Source organism: Rhodamnia argentea, chromosome 10 (assembly GCF_020921035.1).
Source record: "Rhodamnia argentea isolate NSW1041297 chromosome 10, ASM2092103v1, whole genome shotgun sequence".
In the NCBI taxonomy this organism is placed as follows: domain Eukaryota; kingdom Viridiplantae; phylum Streptophyta; class Magnoliopsida; order Myrtales; family Myrtaceae; genus Rhodamnia; species Rhodamnia argentea.
In genome coordinates, this window is record NC_063159.1 from 8,753,470 (window position 1) to 8,773,678 (window position 20,209).

A 20,209-nucleotide genomic window follows, 5' to 3' on the forward strand; every position below is an offset into this window, starting at 1 on the left:
GAGGTTCAAAAGTAATGTTGTGATCAACTAGTATCTATTTTGTAGTAGTTCTCTCTCAATCTAGAGCTAGATCTAGATTTGAGTTCTCTTCTATCCCGATCTAGAAATAAATCTGAAATTTACAATGTGTTTTCTGTATTTTTTTTTTTTCAATCTATTGATGTTATTGTGGTCTCTATACGATAATGGTGCCGGAAACGTCGAACCTAGGCGCAAACCGCCTTCCGGCAAAACTGCAGTTACTAGAGAGGAATTTATCGACGTGTGCTCATTACTCACGATGATGAGAGATTCGGTGATCGGCCTCTGTAGGAGCTTTGATACTATGACAGATCCGTTTTGTGGAATGGGCCAATCTCTCTAAACAGTACTAAGTTGATCCACTTTTCAGATTTGCTTATTTTACTTGCTTTGTAGGATTTGCATCTTTGTATTGTACTCCCTTGAAGATATTCGTTATAAAAAAAAAAAAAAGCCTCTCTACATAGAGAGACACACCTCCTCACTTTTTAGCTTCTTGGGTCGAGGGGAAAAGGGAGGATGGAGAGCAAGAATGGGGAGGGAGTGAGGAACAAGCAAGATATATTCAGGGACTTCATCGCGAATGGCGCCTTCCCTACAGAGTCGGACATGCAGGTGACTGAGTCGACCATCGAACTGACCAGAGCCATCGCCGAAGGTTCCAGTGGAGTGTTGGTGAAGAATCTCTACCTCTCCTGCGATCCTTACATGAGGAATTGCATGGGGGAGCTCCCTGACTCGGCTCAAAGCTATATCGCCTCCTTCCAACCGGGTTCGGTGAGCCCATCTCAACTCTTCTTCTTCTCCTTCTTCTTTTCCTTTTCCCCTTTTTCTTCTTTTGGAAATAGAAACAAATGACAAGATGATGAACTTTTTTGTCTGATAAAATCACATTGAATGTGTGACGCAGCTTGCTTTTTATCGTTTCCATTCGTGGATGTTAGCATGAGGACTGATGAAAGTAGCTTGCATGGGGTACAGAACAATGACATATAGACTCCATTGAAATGAAACAAGAATGATAATGACTGTGTAATAAGCAGAGTTCATGTCAGATCCTCAATCCTAGTTGTGTGTGATTCTAACAAATGCGCGTGCCAACACATCTATATATGCAGCCTATTACGGGATTGGGAGTGGCATGAGTTTTGGAATCTGGGCATCAGAACTTCGAGAAAGGCGATTTGGTTTGGGGCATGACCGGATGGGAGGAGTGCAGGCAACTTCCATTGCCGGAGACTTGCATTAAGATCGAGCACACCGATGTTCCTCTCTCTTACTACACCGGTCTTTTGGTACACTCTTTGATCATCAAACGTCTTTCACTCTTCTGATGTTAATGAACTCTGTTTTTCCTCGATCATCTTCTTGTTGTTGCGCAATTTCAACAGTTGTTCTTGTTTTTCTCAAGTTCCGCATCAGTGCTAGATCGAATTAGGCAATTAGTGTGGAAGTTGGGAATTTCTCGAAGTAGTTGGTGGCTTTCCATGTGAAGTCAACACATTGCCCACGGGCTAGCTTCTCCTGCGCATCAGTATGTTTGTCTACCGAGAGTTCGCCGTGGCCATATCGCTCCTGCTCTTTAGCTTTGGCAAGAATTTTGATTCTCGTCTAATTTCTACCAACCTGAACTTTGCAGGCATGGCTGGCCTGACGGCTTATGTGGGGTTTTTCGACGTATGGTCTCCTAAGAAAGGAGAAACTGTATTCATATCAGCAGCATCAGGAGCTGTTGGTCAGCTTGTTGGCCAATTTGCAAAGTCGTTCGGGCGTTATGTCGTTGGCAGCCCCGGTAGCAAAGAGAAGGTAATCATATCACATTTTTCTAGTGTTTCCTTCAATTTCCCCCCTTTTTTTCCTCTCTCAATCGTGTCGAAATACCCGCATAATTGCGTACATGTGAATGGTTCACCAAGCGTACAGTCTTGTTAGTCTCTTGCGCATTTTATCGTATCTCTCTTCCAGTTATTCTTGTGAGAAAGGTTGATTTGCTGAAGAACAAGTTTGGATTCGATGATGCTTTCAACCACGAGGAGGAACTGGATTTGGATGCAGCACTGAAAAGGTGAGCTATGATTGGATTAATGATGATTGAGCAAATAAGTGGCTGCTGCACAAGATATGAAACTCGTACCTGTTTCTGAAGCTGACTTGAGTCTGACTTTTTGATGCCCGCGAATGGTCATATGCTTCCCTGAGGGGATCGATATCTACTTCGAAAATGTGGGCGGAAAGATGCTCGATGCAGTGCTGCTCAACATGAAACTTCATGGCCGAATCGCGGCGTGTGGAATGATCTCACAGTACAACCTCGAGCAGCCCGAGGGTGTACACAACTCGATGAACATCATCCTGAAGCAGGTTCGAGTGGGAGGCTTCTTGGTGTTTGATCACTATCATCACTACCCGAAGTTCCTGGAGATGGTATTGCCTCAGATCAAAGAGGGAAAGATTGTGTACGTGGAAGACAATGTTGAAGGGCTCGAGAATGGTCCGGCAGCTCTTGTCGGGCTGTTCTCAGATCGCAATGTCGGGAAACAAGTGGTCGTGGTTTCTCGCAAATGAGTTACCTTTCTATACTTTGTCATCCGCATAGTCCCTTTTTCTCTGGTGTTTTCAAACGGGCGTGCTTTCTTGTTCGTCTTTGTGTTACCGTTCTGTCGTGCGAGGACGCGGGTTGCTTCCTTTTTCTGGGAATGATGCAACGGATGCTTGATTGTAACTGTATCTCGTGCAACGGATGTTGGGTTGTTTTCCGGTAACAGTGTTGGGAACAGACGGTTTTAGTTTCTCGTGAATAAGTTGCTTAGCCGCGAATGATAATTATTCTATTCCTTAAACAGATTTTTAAGCAGAAAAAACGTGTTTGATAACAGTAGAAAATTAGATTTAAAAACATGCTAGAAACTAATTTTTTAAAAATTAAATTTAATAATAGGAATAAAATTAACCATAAAAAAGCTATAAAATTTAATTAAAGTGGGCGGGGGAATAACCGGGAGCGAAAAATTTTTTTTAAAACTTTTCATCCCTTTTTTCAAATTTTTTAAAAATATTTGTTTAACTTTTTTTTTTTTTTTTTTTTAGAATTTTATTTTTTTAAAGTTTTTTATTGCCCCTATTTTTTAGTATTTTTTAATTTCTAAATTTTTCTATTTTTTTAATCCCCTTTTTTAAATTTTTTAACTTCTTTTTTTAAAAATTTTTAAGCTTTTTTTTTAATTTAATTTAAAAAATTAGTTTTTAGCAAATTTTCGGGTCAAATGTTAATTGTTTTTAATTTTTTAAAAGTGGAGAAGTCCACACAGACTTAATATTTTTAAAATAATGCCACTTTACATTAGAGATTCAATTTTAAATGCCACGTATTAATTTTGGACGGAATATATTGTCGGACTTACTTAAGTAATCGTTTTTTCTCCGATTTGATACTTAAGTGATCCGGTGGAAACTTTTGATACTAAAGTGAGTGTCATACATAATTTTGGCACTTTTGATGTTCTTCTCCCCTTTTTAAGATATGCAACGTATGAATGAAAAATAAGCTTCATTGATTCAATTCTTTGTTTTCTTTATGGTATCGGATCCATGGGCACAATAATCTTTCTTGTTAAAAAAAAAAAACTGATACAATCATGGCACTTTCTTCTTCAATTTTGAGATTTCCATTTCCTTCAAACATCAATGCGGCAAATTTTGTTACATTGAAGCTCAAGGAAAACAACTTTTTACTTTGGGGGACACATGTATTACCTTTAATTGAAAGCGAAGACCTACTTGGTTTCCTTACCGGAAAGAGAGTTGCACTACCGTAGACTCGGATATCAGAAAATGCAACTGAAGTCAATAATCCAAACTATGCATTATGGTTGCGTAGTAATCGCCTCGTAAACTCTTGGATCGTGGCCACACTCTTAGAAGAGGTTAACGGACATGTCGTTGGACTTTAAACAACAGCAGAAGTATGGAAAGCTCTCACCATAAAGAAATTCGCCAACTAGATGTCAAGAATGCCTTCCTACCCGGCAATCACGATGTTCCTGTCTATGTGGAACAACTACCGAGCTCTGTGATTCACTTCTTTCTAGCCATGTCTGCTTACTCCGACGTGCGTTATATGACCTCAAACAATCTCTCAAAGCATGGTATGACGAGTTCAGTGATTTCTTTTCGAATATGGATTTTCCTACATCATTGTTGGTCCATCATTATTTGTTTATCGTCATCATGGTCATACTATTATTTTATCACTCTATGTGGATGATATAATCCTCACCGGTGATTCTCCAAAATTATTGAACCATCTTGCGTAGGCACTTAGGTCAAGTGTTTTCTATGAAGTACCTCGGCGCTCTTCATTATTTCTTAAGTATTGAAGTAAATCGCTCTCCCGATGGACTCTTTATCTCACAATAAAAATATGCCTTGGATCGTTTAAGTCGAGCATCAACACAATGTAAGCCGATTGCTACTACAATAGCTACCAAGCAACCACCACTCCAATATGATGATAAACCATTCCCCTATTCCATCCCATTTTCGAAGCATTGTAAGTGTTCTTCAATACCTTACCCACTTGTCCAGATCTCTCACTTGCAATCCGCAATCGCATGCTCTGGTGATTGATCAGCGAGGATACATGTATTGATTTCATGATCATCATTGTTTTAACTAGTAAGATAATATTAAAGATACATATGACGTCAATTCGAAGCGAGACGTTTTTCGATAAGAGAACAAGTTCTTTCGCATAAGCCGTTGCCGCTCTTCCGTTAATAGGATATCAAGAGAAGTCCGTGTTGAGGTTGATGTCTTGTATTCTGTTATTCAAGAGATTATGAGGCGGTTCCGAAAGGCCCCCTGCGACTGGACAGCACGGGGGGGCTGCCCCGGTGGGGGTCACGGGGGCAGCGCGCCCGAGCCGCCTGAGGCGTTTTATGTTTAGTTATAGAAGGATTTCTATGGGAAAATTAAATATTTTAGGCTATGTGGGCAATTTTGTAATTTGTGCCATTATTGACACCTAAATTTTGATTTTTAGAAAATCATTCATAAAAATGAGAGTTATTCATAATTCTCACGAAAAATAAATATTCATGCATTGCATATTTAATTTTCGTCGGTCAAGTGTATGCCATGTCAACTAGGGCCGGAGATGAGTCAATTGAGCACGTCCCCAATGGACGACCGAGTTAAAATCGACTCGAAAGTCACTAGAGAGGGTGTAGAATTTTTTACCATAATTTTGGACTCAAAACAGCCCATTTGAACTCTTAAAATTGCAAAAAGGCCTTAATTAATTACCCATTTTATTAGTTAAGGTCCAAGTGAGTCCGGGATCACAAAACGAGCCCATAAAACATTGAAAAGTAACCCATTTTGCCCCCCTCATTCATTTGGCCGAAAATTTGAAGGAATGCGAACTAAGTGAGACTCCTCAAAGTGTAGATTTTTTAATCCAATGGTTAAAAAACTCAATCAAAGTCCTACTAGAACTCCCAATCTATCGGTCAATGTTCAATCCTATCTCCACTAGGTTTAGAATACTTGAGCGCTCTATAAATAGAACCCTAAACCTAGGTGAACAGGGGAGGCCACACAAATTCATACAGGCCAAAGATCTTCACGTTGGGGAGCACGGCAAAAGTGGGGGCTGATTCATCCTAGAATTCACTTGTTCAAGCTGTTCGCTTGATCCCCCGCACCGCTGGTCCATCGCGTATGACGATCACTAGCTAAGGAGATTCCAGCATCAACTACAAGAATCCGTACCTGTGGAAAGATAGGCACTCAACGGAAGGATTCTACTGGTTTATTCTGGGAAGGAAGTCCACGATAACCAGATTTTAAGAAATCCTCAGAAGTCTTCATTCGGTAATGTATGGAAGTCCTTGCAAATTTTGTCCTTTTGCAGAATTAAAACCCTTTTTGTCACTTCGTTAAGTCCAAGCCTTGGCGGAGTTTTTTCATTGTGCGTATCGCATTGTGATTGATCATTACTGGAAGCATTCGGCCAAGAATTGCCATTCGGTCCTGTGAAGTACGGACTTGACCTGGAAGCTTGTGCGATTTTCAAGTTGGGAGATCGCAAAGCTCGCAACCAAGGTAAATCACCTAACTTTGATATTATGATAATTTGTTTGCGAATTTCGATTGATTGAGTCGTTTGTCCTGAATTGATGCTCGCGTTATCATGAAATTGCTTGTCCCAGTTAATTCTGAATTGGTTTGCATGATTCGAAAGTTAATCGGATAATTTTGAGCTTGGACAAAATAACACTCAATTAGAAAGATGCATTGCGTTCTTCCGAAATTCGTGAGTAAATTGCCGGATTTGATATGCTCATAGATTGGATTGAGATTTATGCTAGTCTTTTGAAATCTCCATGCGATAGAGCTCCTCATCCAAAAGGAAATAGAATTTTGACACATTAGGCAAGATAATCTCTTTGAAATCCTCGAGGATAGTCTCATGATTTTTCAAAATTTTTTAGATAACTCTCTGATAGATCTTGTCTTATTGATTTTGTGGATAATTGTATATATCTTGAGCATATCTTTGGACTTGTGGCATATCTTTGGATATTTTCGACCATATCGGATAAGTCTATATATTTGAATTAAATATATCTTTTAAGATTTGGAGAATTATCTGGATACACTTCAAAATTTTAAGAGATAAATTTTCCTAAAATTGAAAGATATGAATATCCTTTGTGGATAGGGGCCTATCCCCTTTAAAATTTTGGCACCTACCCTTAGTTGGCCGAACATCATTTTTTTGAATACTTTATTCTAATTCAAATATTTTTATAATCTACCTTGAGTATAATATATGCTCCCATGTGCCTTGTCCCTCGGAATATGTGCATTGTGGATGACTATCTGACTTCACCCCCGAAGTACGACGTCATCCGCACGATGAAATTGTCTAACCTATCCCACAACTTTGGGACCGGATCGACAAATTTCATAATTAAAAAATTCACTACTCGATCCCACCCCCGGGGTACGACGTGAATAAACTACCTTCTGACCCCACCTCCCGGGTACGAAGCGAATTCATTGGAAAAATTCGGATTATAAGGTGTATTATGCTCAAGGTTTATTATATTTTTATTTGATTCATTTTTTTCATTAAAAAAAAATCATAAAAATCATAAAAAAATCATGTCTTGGCTTTAAATGAATTTTTCGGAATTACATCTTAAGGAGACTCTTAATATAAATTGGATTTTGATTAATCAATTTGTGTTAATTGTTGGACTAAAAATCATAAAACCGAAAATTCATTAAAAGGTTATGACATTTCATGTGCATTTCACATAGTCAAATTCGTCATATATGTCATTCATGCATTTTCATGTCTTAAATATAATTCATATTGCATGCCATGTAATTCGAAGTTAATGTTCACTTTGCATCAAATTCAACTTTTCCAAAAGTCATTCATGCAATTTTTTTTACTATACTACATGTAAATAAATCAACTTGCATGTCATATAGGTTAGTTTTTATGTTGCACATCATGTAGTTAGAATTCACTTTCCTTTATATGCATCGAAATACATTTTCTCAATATCACTCATCACTCATTTCATATAGTTGCATAGCATTCATCTAATCAAGAAAACCCAAAAATAAATTGCACCTAAATTCATTCATTGAAATCAATTGGAATTGCCAATCAAGAAAATTTTCACAAGAATGGTACCGAAAGGGTGTTAATTGAAAAATTAACATAATCAAGTCCCCGAACCTAAATCTCTGGTTAGCAGAAAATAAAGTATTCTCCCATACTTTATTTAGGTATCTAATCTACCTTCCGAAAAAGATTAGTGGCGGCTCCAAAGATCGAAAATATTTTGATTGAAATCATGTGAACCTAAGTTGCGAATTGGTAGAGCTTGGGAGAGCTCGGGCTAGGTTAATTAATTCATTTAATTAATTTGGTAATCCATTAACCCGGAATTCAATCACAAATTTTAGGTCGTGACAGCCATGTAGGGTTTCGCTATATATGTTTAGGGCGAAACATGTCTCTATGATATAGAGAGGATGTGAGAAAGAGCGGATGTACACTTTTCTACGTTATTAGTGAAACAGATCTCATCTCCCCGTGGACGTAGGTAGGCGGAACATCTCCGCCGCCGAACCACGTAAATTCTTGTATTGTGCGAATTTCCATTACTTTCTTGCATCGTTGATAGGATCGAATTTAGATATTCGACAGCTCGAGGACTTTAATATATGATTTGAGTATGACAATGTATCGATAGGTTATATCTCAAGGATGGTATTGGACAACGTACTCACAAGTTTGAGATCGTATGAGAGGTATACGTGGCATTAGATTCCATAAGATATATATATTATTTGAATTTGTTATAAAGCATAAAGTTTACGGAATTTTCGTAGAAACTAGAAAGGACTAAATTAAAAGTAGAATTGTTGGGGGTTAAAGTTGCTTGAGGTGCTTCGATACATATAGTTGTGATTTAAAATTTTTTATTTTTATTCTGCTTTAGAATTCTACATCAAGTAAATTTAAATTTTTATTTGCATAAAAAAATTACAGGAAATTTAAGCATAAACCTTATTGACGATATGAGTTGCTATATGTTCCACTGCTATATTGGTTAGACGTAGATGAATTACCGAGTCCAAATGACTAGAAATTAACAATAACAACATCCACAGAGTATATAGAGTGATGGGGAAAAAGTACACTAGAAGTGCCAAACTTGTGTACGGCGTTTACTTGAGTGCCATAACTTTCAAAACGTTCACTTAAGTGTCATAACTTTCAAAAATTGTTCACTTGAGTACTATAGTAACTTTTCTGGCGTGCCACGTCGCCTTTCCGGCATGCCATGTAAGTTTTCCGACCGCCACGTCAGCTTTTCCGGCGTCCACGTCGACATGGCACTCAAGTAAACGATTTTTGAAAGTTATGGCACTTAAGTGAACGTTTTGAAAGTTATGGCACACAAGTGAACGCCGTACAAAAGATGCAAGGAGAATCAATAGAGATGAAACTTGGAATAAGATAAGACACGCAAGCATATGCTATCCTTCACGATGCTATCCTTCACGATGGTTATGAGAAGGACAGATGGCATTTTTTTTGTGGGCCTACGGTGATGTTTATATGTACACACAGCTCCCTCTCGCTCCCATAATCAGAGGAAAAGAAAAAAACAGAGAGAGAAAAAAGAAGGTGAACTTAGCGGGAAAAAGCGGAGGAGAAGGCGCAGGGAGCGGCGAGAAAGAGAAGAAAAGACAGATGGGAGGTTTCAAAAAGAACTCCGAATCTCAAAAGCAAGAAATGCATGCGAAGGGAGGTTAATGGAGGGAAGGAAGAGTATCGATGTCATAGGCGCCCTCGGACGGGTTCAGTACTCTGGCTCAGTTGACTCAACATGTCTACCAAAGTCATAAAAATGACTTTGGGTGAAGAAGGAAGGTCCTCCTCTTCCTCCCAACAACCTAAAAAGCATGAGCACTTTTCGAAAGTTTCCGTGTCGTGTTCGACACTCCGATACACTTCCGACACTCTTTGACGTATGATCCACATGTAGTTGTGCTCCGGACACGCCGGCTATAGACACGCCGGCTATACACAAGTTCAACATCCCAACATGTTATTTCGACCCCATGGGATCAATTTTAAATATTTTCAATAAATTAGAGATGCAAATATAAATTTATAAAAAAAATATTACGAATACTTAAATCATATATCTAGCCACCCAAAATTAATATACTCAATCAGCACAAAAAAAAAAAAACACCTAATCATGAATCCCAACAAAAGAAAAAGAAAAAACTCTCGATAATTTTATATAATCATGTATTTATAAAAATATACATTTAATATACAACATGTCTCAATGTGTTGAAATTCTCTATTTTTTTAGATATGACGTATCGGTGTGCCGTGTCGTGTCGTGTGTCGCGTGTCGCATGTCGGTATCGATGCTACTTAGCCAATAACTAGTTTCTCTTTGTTTAATATATGGTAGAAATGGTTTCCTAACAATTGCTCGATGGCTCGTGCCGCCTTAAGAACTTTTTCCTTTAGAGTAGTATTACTCGCGAGATGAGATGATACAATAAGGGAGAAGAACCCCTTATTTACAAAGACTCATGCAATAAGGACCATAGATCTCTCCATTATCTAACGGTGGAGATCACATCTTCCCAATTCCTAACTACCCATATTAATTTCAAAGATATGAATTCCTATATCGCCCGCCCTAGTATCATTCTAGAATTCTCAAGAAATCTCTAGGAGATTCTTCCTTAGAAAACCACAGTTTGTCGTGCATGGAAAACCTTAGGATCAACACATTCGACCGGACCGTGTCACATACTTGCGCTATACAACTTTCAATTGTGCTCGTCATTTCTCTACTTTATTGCTTGACACGGGAAGCGGCCCTCCCTCATCGAACTTCTAAATTTCATGTACAGCAATGCCCTGTCTGCAAATATAGCTCCTGCTTTACTCGGTGTGCTCATGGCTGCTGACAAATTTGAAGTGGCGTCCTGCATGACGCCTGTGTATTGCTTTAAGCAGTTTCGAAAGTTAAAAATGCTTCTTCTTGTTTTGGTGGAAGCGGTGGAGCTCATGTTGTTGCCCCATTCCAGAGGAAGTTTTCTTTCGGTGTTCCAAATTGTTCCTCTCTTTTTTGGGACTAATCTTCTGTTCTTTTGAAGAGAAACTGAGCTGGCTCTTAGGTGAAATTCAATCGTTTGCCACTGAACTGCTTCTGTTATTTATCCAAAATCAGGGTAAAGAGTTAAAATTTTCTGCCTGTTTAGAATTCAGTGAAGTGGAAGTAATGTCACTGTTTTTCTGCATCTAGTTTGGCAATTCAAGCTTTGTCTGAGCTTGACACTGTCATCTTTCTTTTCTTGACTTGAAATGTTTTACAACTTAACCGAAAAGGACATTATCACACACATGAGAACTAAGGATCTAAATTCAACAGCAGAGGAAAGCGAATAACACCACCAATTACAGCAGCTTTAGATTATTCAATTCAATTCCCCCAAAGAGACATTACATGGAAGCAATGCACACAGCATTGTAAAATGTTCACCCGCTCTTGAGATCGAGTCGAGCTGACCTTTTCTGTCATGAATGGTTAGATGCTTCTCCGAGGGGATCGATATCTACTTCGAAAAATTCGGTGGAAAGATGCTTGATACGGTGCTGCTCAACATGAAACTTCATGGCCGAATCGCAGTATGTGGAATGATCTCTTAGTACAACCTTGAGCAGCCCGAAGGCGTACACAACTTGATGAACTTAATCCTAAAGCGGGTTCGAATGGAAGGTTTCTTGCTGACCGATTACTATCATCTCTACCCGAAGTTCCTGGAGACAGTATTGCCTCAGATCAAAGAGGGGAAGATTGAGTACGTGGAAGACATCGCCGAAGGGCTCGAGAAAGGTCCGGCAGCTCTCGTCGGCCTGTTCTCCGGCCGCAACGTCGGGAAACAGGTGGTTGTCATTTCTCGAGAATAAGTCAGCTTTCTGTACTATTGCATTAGCATAGTCTCGTCTTCTCGTGCTCTCAAAAGGAGTTGTTTTCCTTTCATCTTAGCACCACCGTGATGTCGTGCGACGACATAGAAACCGTTTCTTCTTTGGTATGATACAAAGGACGTTTGACTGTAAATCAGTCTTGGGTAACAACGAACCAGAACATCTGGCTGGACATCAAATTTACGTGGTTCGATCCGAATGTCGAAACATACGCCTAATGGGAGAGCAGCACAGAATTCTACTATAGAAACAAGCGATATAATGGATATTATAATTACTCGAGTACTAAAACACTCTCTTGGTATTTTCCAATCCCTTAATTATATCCAATAACTCACTCAGTATTTAGCCTCTCATAATTCCTAATGAAATTTGACAATAGGAAAAATACAAATTCTAATCACAAGAATTTAACTGGTTAATATGTATAATTATAACAAGCAAATCCTCACGAAAAGAACTCTGCACAATTCTCCTCAATGCAGTCTGGGAGTTCTCTAACTTCTTCCCACTTCTTCTTTTATAGAGGAAAGGAAAGCCGAACGTTAAGAGGAATGCCCACATCACCATTCAATGGCCATCATGGCACCTCATCTTCGCTTTCTAGCTCTTTTTCCTATACAATGAATGCATTTCATGCAAGAAAACAAACGTCAAGAAAGAGGCCAACATCTTCTGGACGTTCATGCCCTGTCCCATCAAAGAAGATGATTTCCATGGACTTTCCTTCTTCATTTTTCATGTTCACGTGGCCTTTTGCAAGGAAGACGAGAAAAAGAAGGGAATGCGTTTAATGCAAAGTGGGACACCGTCCTCTTTGCTCCATTGCAGTTGCGTGCGTCTCTTCAGCCGCATTCTTTATTATCGTGTTTGTCGAAACTCGGGACATATTATAACACTCCCTACTAGTCTTCACTCTCTATCTGCTTACTATCTCTCTCTATTGGTCTTCGCTCTTCTTGGATACATTCCCGCATCTTTTCTGTTTTTTCATAGCAAACTCTCAAACTGTTTCATCTTCTCTTCAAATTGGTACCTAGAATTAGCTTCAATTGCTCAATTTGCTGCGTGTTTGTCGGATTAAATCATCGTTTGGTTACATGTCACTCGGCTGTATGATGCATGTTTTTTTTGGAGGATAGTACGAGAGAGAAATGGAATTGAATTCGGAATTAGAATTAGAAGACTCTAATTTATTTTGCTTTACTTGGTTGTCAGATCGTTGACCCCACAATAATTTATTATTTTTTATTTTTTATTGTTGTGATCCAAAATAGGTCGTCAATCTAACAATCACTTAAAGATTGTTATATAATCAATTCTAAAAAAATAAATAGATTTGTGAGCTTAAGAATGATGGAAATTATATAGAGGGCCGCTAGTGTGAGCAACGGATATGAAGCAAGCTTCCATTATCGTAAGTGGAGCAGTCCAAACGAGGAAGAGCGTTCATCAGATTTCATAGTCGGACCAGAAACAAAGATTGCTCATCGCGCCTTTGTTATAGTAGTAATCATGGACCATATTGGATAAAATGGTCCAACAAGTCCTAGCCCTATTATACGACGACCAATTCTGTCATAAACCTTTCAATTCCAAACATTTTGATAACTTGTCATTTTTTTTTGTCACAATAACTTACCAATTTAGTTTTAAATCTTTTGAAAATTTGTCAATTTGACGACTTGCCAATTTATTCATTTCGTTATGAAAAAAAAAAGTATTCATTTTGATCCATTTTAGCGTGAAATCACCGATCTGGACATTGGTCGATTGCCAACCATGTGATGTGATGTAGTCGGTGCTTACGTGGATTTTTTTTTCTTTTTTTTCCCCCTTTGGCTTGTGGCTGGTACCCAGCCATGGCCGACAACCAACCACAAGGGAAGGGCTCGATCGAGTAGTGGCTACATGCCAAAGGGAAATACAAGGGGAAAAATGTTTTTTTTTAAGAAAATGCAAAAATTATCCATGTGAACATCGACCACATCACGTAGGATGTTCGGCGGCCAATCGATATTCATGTCATCAATTTCTATTCAAAATTGATTGAAATGGCTAATTGACAAGTCTTTCAGAAGGGAAGAAGTGTCAAAAATATCCTAAATCTATTGCATTAGTACCAATTAAATCCTAAACCTTGTTTTGTTCCAATTCAATTCTAAACTTTTTGCATTTGTACCAATTTAATCCTAAACCTTTTATTGGTGTCGACTCAGTCCTAAATCTTTTGCGGTGGTGCCGGTTTAGTCATAAATCTTTTGTATTTATGCCAATTGAGTTAATCCGGCCATTTTGGTCGAAAATCACCGACGTAGACGTCGATTGTCCTACGTGACACGGCTAGCGTTGACTTGGATATTTTTTCATATTTTTCTAATATTTTTAAATAATTTTTTAAGCATTTTTTGGTTTTTTAAAAATTATTTTTAAAAATTATTTAAAATATTAAAAAAAAATCCACGTTAGCACCAGCCGTGCCACGTAGGACAATTGATGTCCATGCCAGCAATTTCCAACAAAAATTAGTCGAATTGACTCGATTAGCATAAATACGCAAGATTTATGCCTAAATTGACATTAATTCAAAAGGTCTAGGACTAAATTTGCACACAAAAAAAGTTTAGGATTGAATTGGCACTAATGCAATATGTTTAAAACTTTTTTTAACACTTTTCCCCTTTCAGAAGTTTTCAAACCCAATTGATCAACTTCAAAAAATTTAGGACTAAATTGGTCCAGTTAAAAGGTTTAAAATTGAATTGACTAATAATTCTATAACTTTTTGGACAAGTATCTCGACTAGACATATCCAATTCGTCCGAACTGCCGGTTCCAGTTCCGGGTTTGGAACCGCCGGTTTTTGGGCCCAGGGACCGACGTCGCCCCAACCTCGAAACGACTCTTCTCACGGTCGCAACCGAAACCGTGCACAACACTCCATCGCCCGAGCCTCGAAGAGGAGAGAGAGGGAGGAGAGTTGGAGGACCAGAGGGGGCGTCATCGGGAGGAGAGAGCTCGCGGGAGCCGGCAAAGGCGGAGACGTGAGCGGGATCGACCACACCCATTTCTGCCTTCGGTCCTCACCATACCCATTTCTCAACACCATACCCATTTCTACCTCTCGACATCAAACCCATTTCTCCCTCCGTTTGTCCTCACCATACCCATTTCTTCCTCGGCTCGTCCTCACCGTACCCATTTCTCCCTCTCGACATCATACCCATTCTTTCCCCCCGGGCCTCCCAGCCTTTTTTTTTTTTAAATGGGTCGGAACCATGGGCCCGGTCAATGGGCCGGTTCCGGGCCCCTAGTTCCATTTGGCCATGTCTAATCCCGACCATATTGGTGTAAACCGAAAAATGGGCAAGTCTTTTTTTTTTTTTGTTGGTCGAAGGACAAGTCCTTTTTTTTTTTTTTGGTCAAAAGGGACCAGTCAAATTAAGTTGTTCCTTTTTTGGATTTCGCTCGGGTAAGTCCACTTAGGCCCGTTCAAACTCTACCATTCTCAGCGTGTGTGTGTCTATATATAAAGTCAAATATTTTCCAATCACGGATGTGTCTAGATTAGAACTTTTAATCAAAGATTACAATTTTTCACTACCCCCACTGCATACGCACGTTATCACGCTTGAATCCAGCCGGTGATGTGAAGAGCTTACTTCTTAAAAGGCCCAACACCTCAAAAAACCTCTAACTTTAACATTTATGGTAATTATATCCAAAATCATTTTTTGTCTCATAAAAAGCCTCCAATTTTTACTTTTGTCCCAATTATATCCCAAAATTTTATTTTTATCTCAATTCTACTGGCCTAGTACAAAAAAAAAAAGTTATGTCTCAATTATACACAAAACTTTTTTTGTCCGATAAAAACCTTCAATTTTTACTTTTGCCCCAATTTTACTATCTTTAACTTTCTGTCCATAATCACCATTAATTAATCCTATGTATCATTTTCACATCGTTAATAAATTATACCTCAGCAAAGTTAACATGAAAAAACCATTGAACTTCTATTTTGGGAAAAAGTGTCGAAACAGTCATAAACATATTGCATTAATACCAATTCAGTTTTAAACCTTTTTTTTTTTTGTGCCAATTCAATCCTAAACTTTTTGCATTATTGTCAATTTAGTCCTAAGCCAATACAATAGGTTTATGACTTTTTTGACATTTCTCCCTCTTTTTCGTTGCTTGCTTCCCCGCATATTGTCGGGAGATACAGAGTCACTCAAGATGGCGCGTTTCGTATTTCCTTCGGCACTCAATAGCCCAAAGAACCACTAGACATGGAGATATTTGGATGAACGATTTAAAATCTCGTCCTCTCTAAAACCTACTGTTTCTAAATTTCGAAGATTTATTGATAAGTTTGGCGAGAAAATTCAAGCCACATAAGATTAAGTAACAGTAATTATGGACGAAAAGTTGACGGTAGTAGAATTGGGATACAAGTAAAAGTTTAAAGTTTTTTATGAGACAAAAAAAAGTTTCAAATATAATTGGGATATATGCTAAAGTTGAGGATTTTTTTTGGATATTAGATTGGTAGAATTGAGACAAAAGTAAAAGTTTAGGGTTTTTTATGAGACAATAAAAAAATTTGGATATAATTGTCATAGAAGCTAAAGTTTGAGTTTTTTTGGGTATTAGGCCCTTATTAAAAAGTTAAAAGTTGCAGAATTTTTATTTTTATTTTTTCTCCAAAATTCTTTACTACCACATAAAAAAAATCATTAAAGCTTCACTGCAAATCAGAGAATTTTCTAATGATTAGATTTCAATTGGCCACTTTGATCACCTTCTTTTCTTTTCTTTTTTTCCAAAGAAGTTGGAATTGAAATTTCAGCGATGACACAACGGCACACGTAAGCATCCGTGCAGATGACACAACGGCACACGTAAGCATGCATACAGATGACACAACGGCACACGTAAGCAACGTATGTATACCTCATCTCATCATCTCTTCTATAGATACACGGGCACTACTTGGCTATGTTTCTCACTCACCATATCCGATTATTGAGGGGAAGAGAGAGAGAGAGAGAGAATGGAGAAGGAGAAGAAGATCAATGCTTCAGTTGAAGCGACGAGCAACAAGCAGGTGATATACAGAGAGCCGGTACGAGGTTCCCTGAAAGAGACCCACCTGGGAGTGAGGACGAGCTCGGAGAGATTGAAGGCCGGCGAGGATTCTGGGGCCATCGCCGTGAAGAACTTGTACCTGGCTTGCGATCCCTACAACCTCAACCTCATCAAGTTCTCCACTCAGCTCGGTTCTGTAAGTGCACTCATCTCCCTCCTCGTGGCATTTACACAGTTCATGATGCCAACAGTAAGTTAATGCATTTGCACTTACGTTCTGAAAGAATATGACACATTGATGCAGCCCATTCCTGGATATGGAGTAGCTAGAGTCCTGGAATCTGGGCATCCCAACTTCAAGAAAGGCGACTTGGTTTGGGGCATCACCGGATGGGAGGAGTATAGTTTAATTACTGCGCCGGAGAGTTGCTTCAAGATCGAACACACCGATGTTCCTCTGTCTTACTACACCGGCCTCCTGGGTATGCTCCTTAATCATCATCTGGTGTGATGTCTCTCACTGTTAAATCTCACGACTTGTCTAATTCGTGCAAATCTAAAATTTCCAGGTATGCCGGGAATGACAGCTTATGCCGGGTTTTTCGAGGTATCGTCTCCTAAGAAAGGAGAGACTGTTTTCATATCGGCCGCGGCGGGTGCCGTCGGTCAGCTTGTTGGCCAGTTTGCAAAGTTGTTGGGATGTTATGTCGTTGGCAGTGCCGGTAGCAGAGAGAAGGTAATCGTCTAGCACTTGTCTAGTGTTTCCTTTCAATGGTTCACCGAAAATGTTTGATGTTTGGCATCTGCAATATTCACTTTGGTTTCATACCGGTTGACCAGACAATGGTTTGAAATTTAAGTTCATGTTCTCAGAAACTTTTAACTTGATGTTTTGTTTGTGAAAAAGGTTGATTTGCTGAAGAACAAGCTCGGATTCGATGATGCTTTCAACTACAAGGAGGAACAGGATCTGGATGCAGTGCTGAAAAGGTGAGCTAAGAATGTAATAACGATGATTAAGCAAATAAGCGACTGATGTACAGGATACAAGATAAGCCGACTCGAGTTGACCTTTTTTTGTCTTAAATGTTTAGATGCTTCCCCGAGGGGATCGATGTCTACTTCGACAATGTCGGCGGAAGGATGCTCGATGCAGTGCTGCCCAACATGAAACTTCATGGTCGAATCACGGTATGTGGAATGATCTCACAGTACAGCCTCGAGCAGCCTGAAGGCATGTACAACTTGATGAACATTCTCCTGAAGCGCGTTCGAATGCAAGGTTTCTTGGTGTTTGACTACTATCATCTCTACCCGAAGTTCCTGGAGACGGTATTGCCTCAGATAAAAGAGGGAAAGATTGTGTACGTGGAAGACATCGTTGAAGGGCTCGAGAATGGTCCGGCAGCACTTGTCGGGGTGTTCTACGGTCGCAATGTCGGGAAACAGGTGGTCGTGGTTTCTCGCGAATGAGTCGGCTTTCTGTACTTTTTGGTCGGCATAATCTTTTTTCTTCTCGTGTTTTCGAAGTAGATGTGTCTCTTGTAATAATTCTATCGTTGTGGTTCTTTCTACCGAGTCAACGCCTTCGATAAAACTGGTTCATGATACCAAATTGTTATGACTACTGCTCCTTTTCAGTGGTTCGCCGTGCTTGTTTTCCGGTAGCTATGTCGGCAAACAGGTGATTGGAGTTTCTCGCGAATGAGTCGCTTACTGTACTTTTCGATGCACATGATCTCTCATGCTTTGGGAAAACAACAGATATATGTGGTTCGGTGGGGTTTCTGCTCCTATGGGAGAGATCAACAGGATGATTCCATTATAGCCGGCGAAGATAATATCATAACCGCTCAATTAAAATCACTCATTAGTGTTTTCAGATCCTAAAATGAATCTAAAATCACAAGAATTAATCATAGGAAAGAAGTTAAGCGCACTCATTATGCACACCTGATGCCATTTCTCTATATGAGAGGGCCTTCTGTGTCCTCTACAATAGACAAGGCATAAGCAACACTATTAGAAGTTGCGCTATCTGCATAACTATACCTTTTGTGGTTCTCTAATCCTCTACAATCTAGATGGGTCGTTGCCGAATACGGCGTCCTTATGAGCTCCATCTCCTAACCGGTGCTATCCTCTACTCTAGGATGACTCGTGCCCTCACCAGCCTTGCCGGGACCTCATCGATACCGACTACATGCCCGTGTTATTTGCGAAGCATCTGCCCGAAACTCCACGGTACCATGACCGTTTTCACTGCATATGTCTCCTTGCTAGTCGAGAGCCTCATTGATTCATCCAAGGTGCCATTTCTTTCGATGATGAATATGGGCGATTTAGGATCTCAAGTCCGAACACCACAGCCCTGTAAACTTTCACCTTTGGTGCATAGACTAGGAATACGCACTCTTTCCGCCTCCCCGACATGGACATAAACAGGGCATCCAAATACTCTCGGGCTCGAGTAATCAGCAGATTCACCAGTTCACACTTCCTCTAGAATTCGGTAAGACAAGGACAAATGCTAGAGATTTGTTAATCTAGTGATACACCGAGTTGACGGCCTCAGCCTCGAAATCTTGTGACAAACTTTTGGTCAAGGGCAAATATTGGGTTCTCTCAAGCAAAGTCTTGTTCTACAAATTCATTTTCCTGTGGCGCTTCGGGCACGGTGCCATGGTTGTCTATTCTGTTTTGTCCGCATAACTTATCAAACTCACGAGAACAGAACTCTTAGCCTGATATCCATTCTTGATCAGATGACTCAACATGTCTTACCAAAGTCATAAAATGACTTGGGTGAAGAAGGAAGGTCCTCCTCTTCCTCCCAACAACCTAAAAAGCATGAGCACTTTTCGAAAGTTTCCGTGTCGTGTTCGATACTCCGATACACTTCCGACACTCTTCGACGTATGATCCACATGTAGTTGTGCTCCGGACACACCGGCAATGCACAAGTTCAACATCCCAACATGCCATTTTGACCCCACGGGATCAATTTTAAGTATTTTCAATAAATTAGAGATGAAAATATAAATTTATAAAAAAAATATTACGAATACTTAAATCATATATCTAGCCACCCCAAAATTAATATACTCAATCAGCACAAAAAAAAACACATAATCATGAATCCCAACAAAAGAAAAAGAAAAAACTCTCGATAATTTTATATAATCATGTATTTATAAAAATATACATTTAATATACAACATGTCTCAATGTGTCGAAGAGAAACTGAGCTGGCTCTTGGGTGAAATTCAATCGTTTGCTACTGAACTGCTTCTGTTATTTACCCAAAATCAGGGTAAAGAGTTAAAAATTTCTGCCTGTTTAGAATTCAGTGAAGTGGAAGTAATGTTACTGTTTTTCTGCATCTAGTTTGGCAATTCGAGCTTTGTCTGAGCTTGACACTGTCATCTTTCTTTTCTTGACTTGAAATGTTTTACAACTTAACCGAAAAGGACATTATCACACACATGAGAACTAAGGATCTAAATTCAACAGCAGAGGAAAGCGAATAACACCACCAAT

General features: G+C 39.3%; 2 protein-coding genes across 3 annotated transcripts; both read left to right on the forward strand.

Moving 5' to 3' along the window:
- The first annotated feature begins 505 nt into the window (after positions 1 to 505).
- On the forward strand, positions 506 to 18,293 carry LOC115739055 (2-alkenal reductase (NADP(+)-dependent)-like). 2 transcript variants are annotated; one of them, XM_048271932.1, is made up of 5 exons: positions 506 to 798; positions 16,974 to 17,151; positions 17,239 to 17,405; positions 17,577 to 17,659; positions 17,764 to 18,293. In XM_048271932.1, exons 1-5 carry the CDS (start codon positions 541 to 543, stop codon positions 18,140 to 18,142), a joined length of 1,065 nt encoding a protein of 354 aa, XP_048127889.1. In that variant the 5' UTR covers positions 506 to 540; the 3' UTR covers positions 18,143 to 18,293. The 2 variants fall into 2 exon arrangements, with proteins under 2 accessions (XP_048127889.1, XP_030527772.2); XM_030671912.2 differs by lacking the exon at positions 506 to 798 and adding an exon at positions 16,622 to 16,865.
- LOC125312748 (2-alkenal reductase (NADP(+)-dependent)-like) lies at positions 2,185 to 2,634 on the forward strand. Its single transcript, XM_048271934.1, has one exon. It carries the CDS (start codon positions 2,200 to 2,202, stop codon positions 2,584 to 2,586), a length of 387 nt encoding a protein of 128 aa, XP_048127891.1. The 5' UTR covers positions 2,185 to 2,199; the 3' UTR covers positions 2,587 to 2,634.
- Positions 18,294 to 20,209: the final 1,916 nt, after the last annotated feature.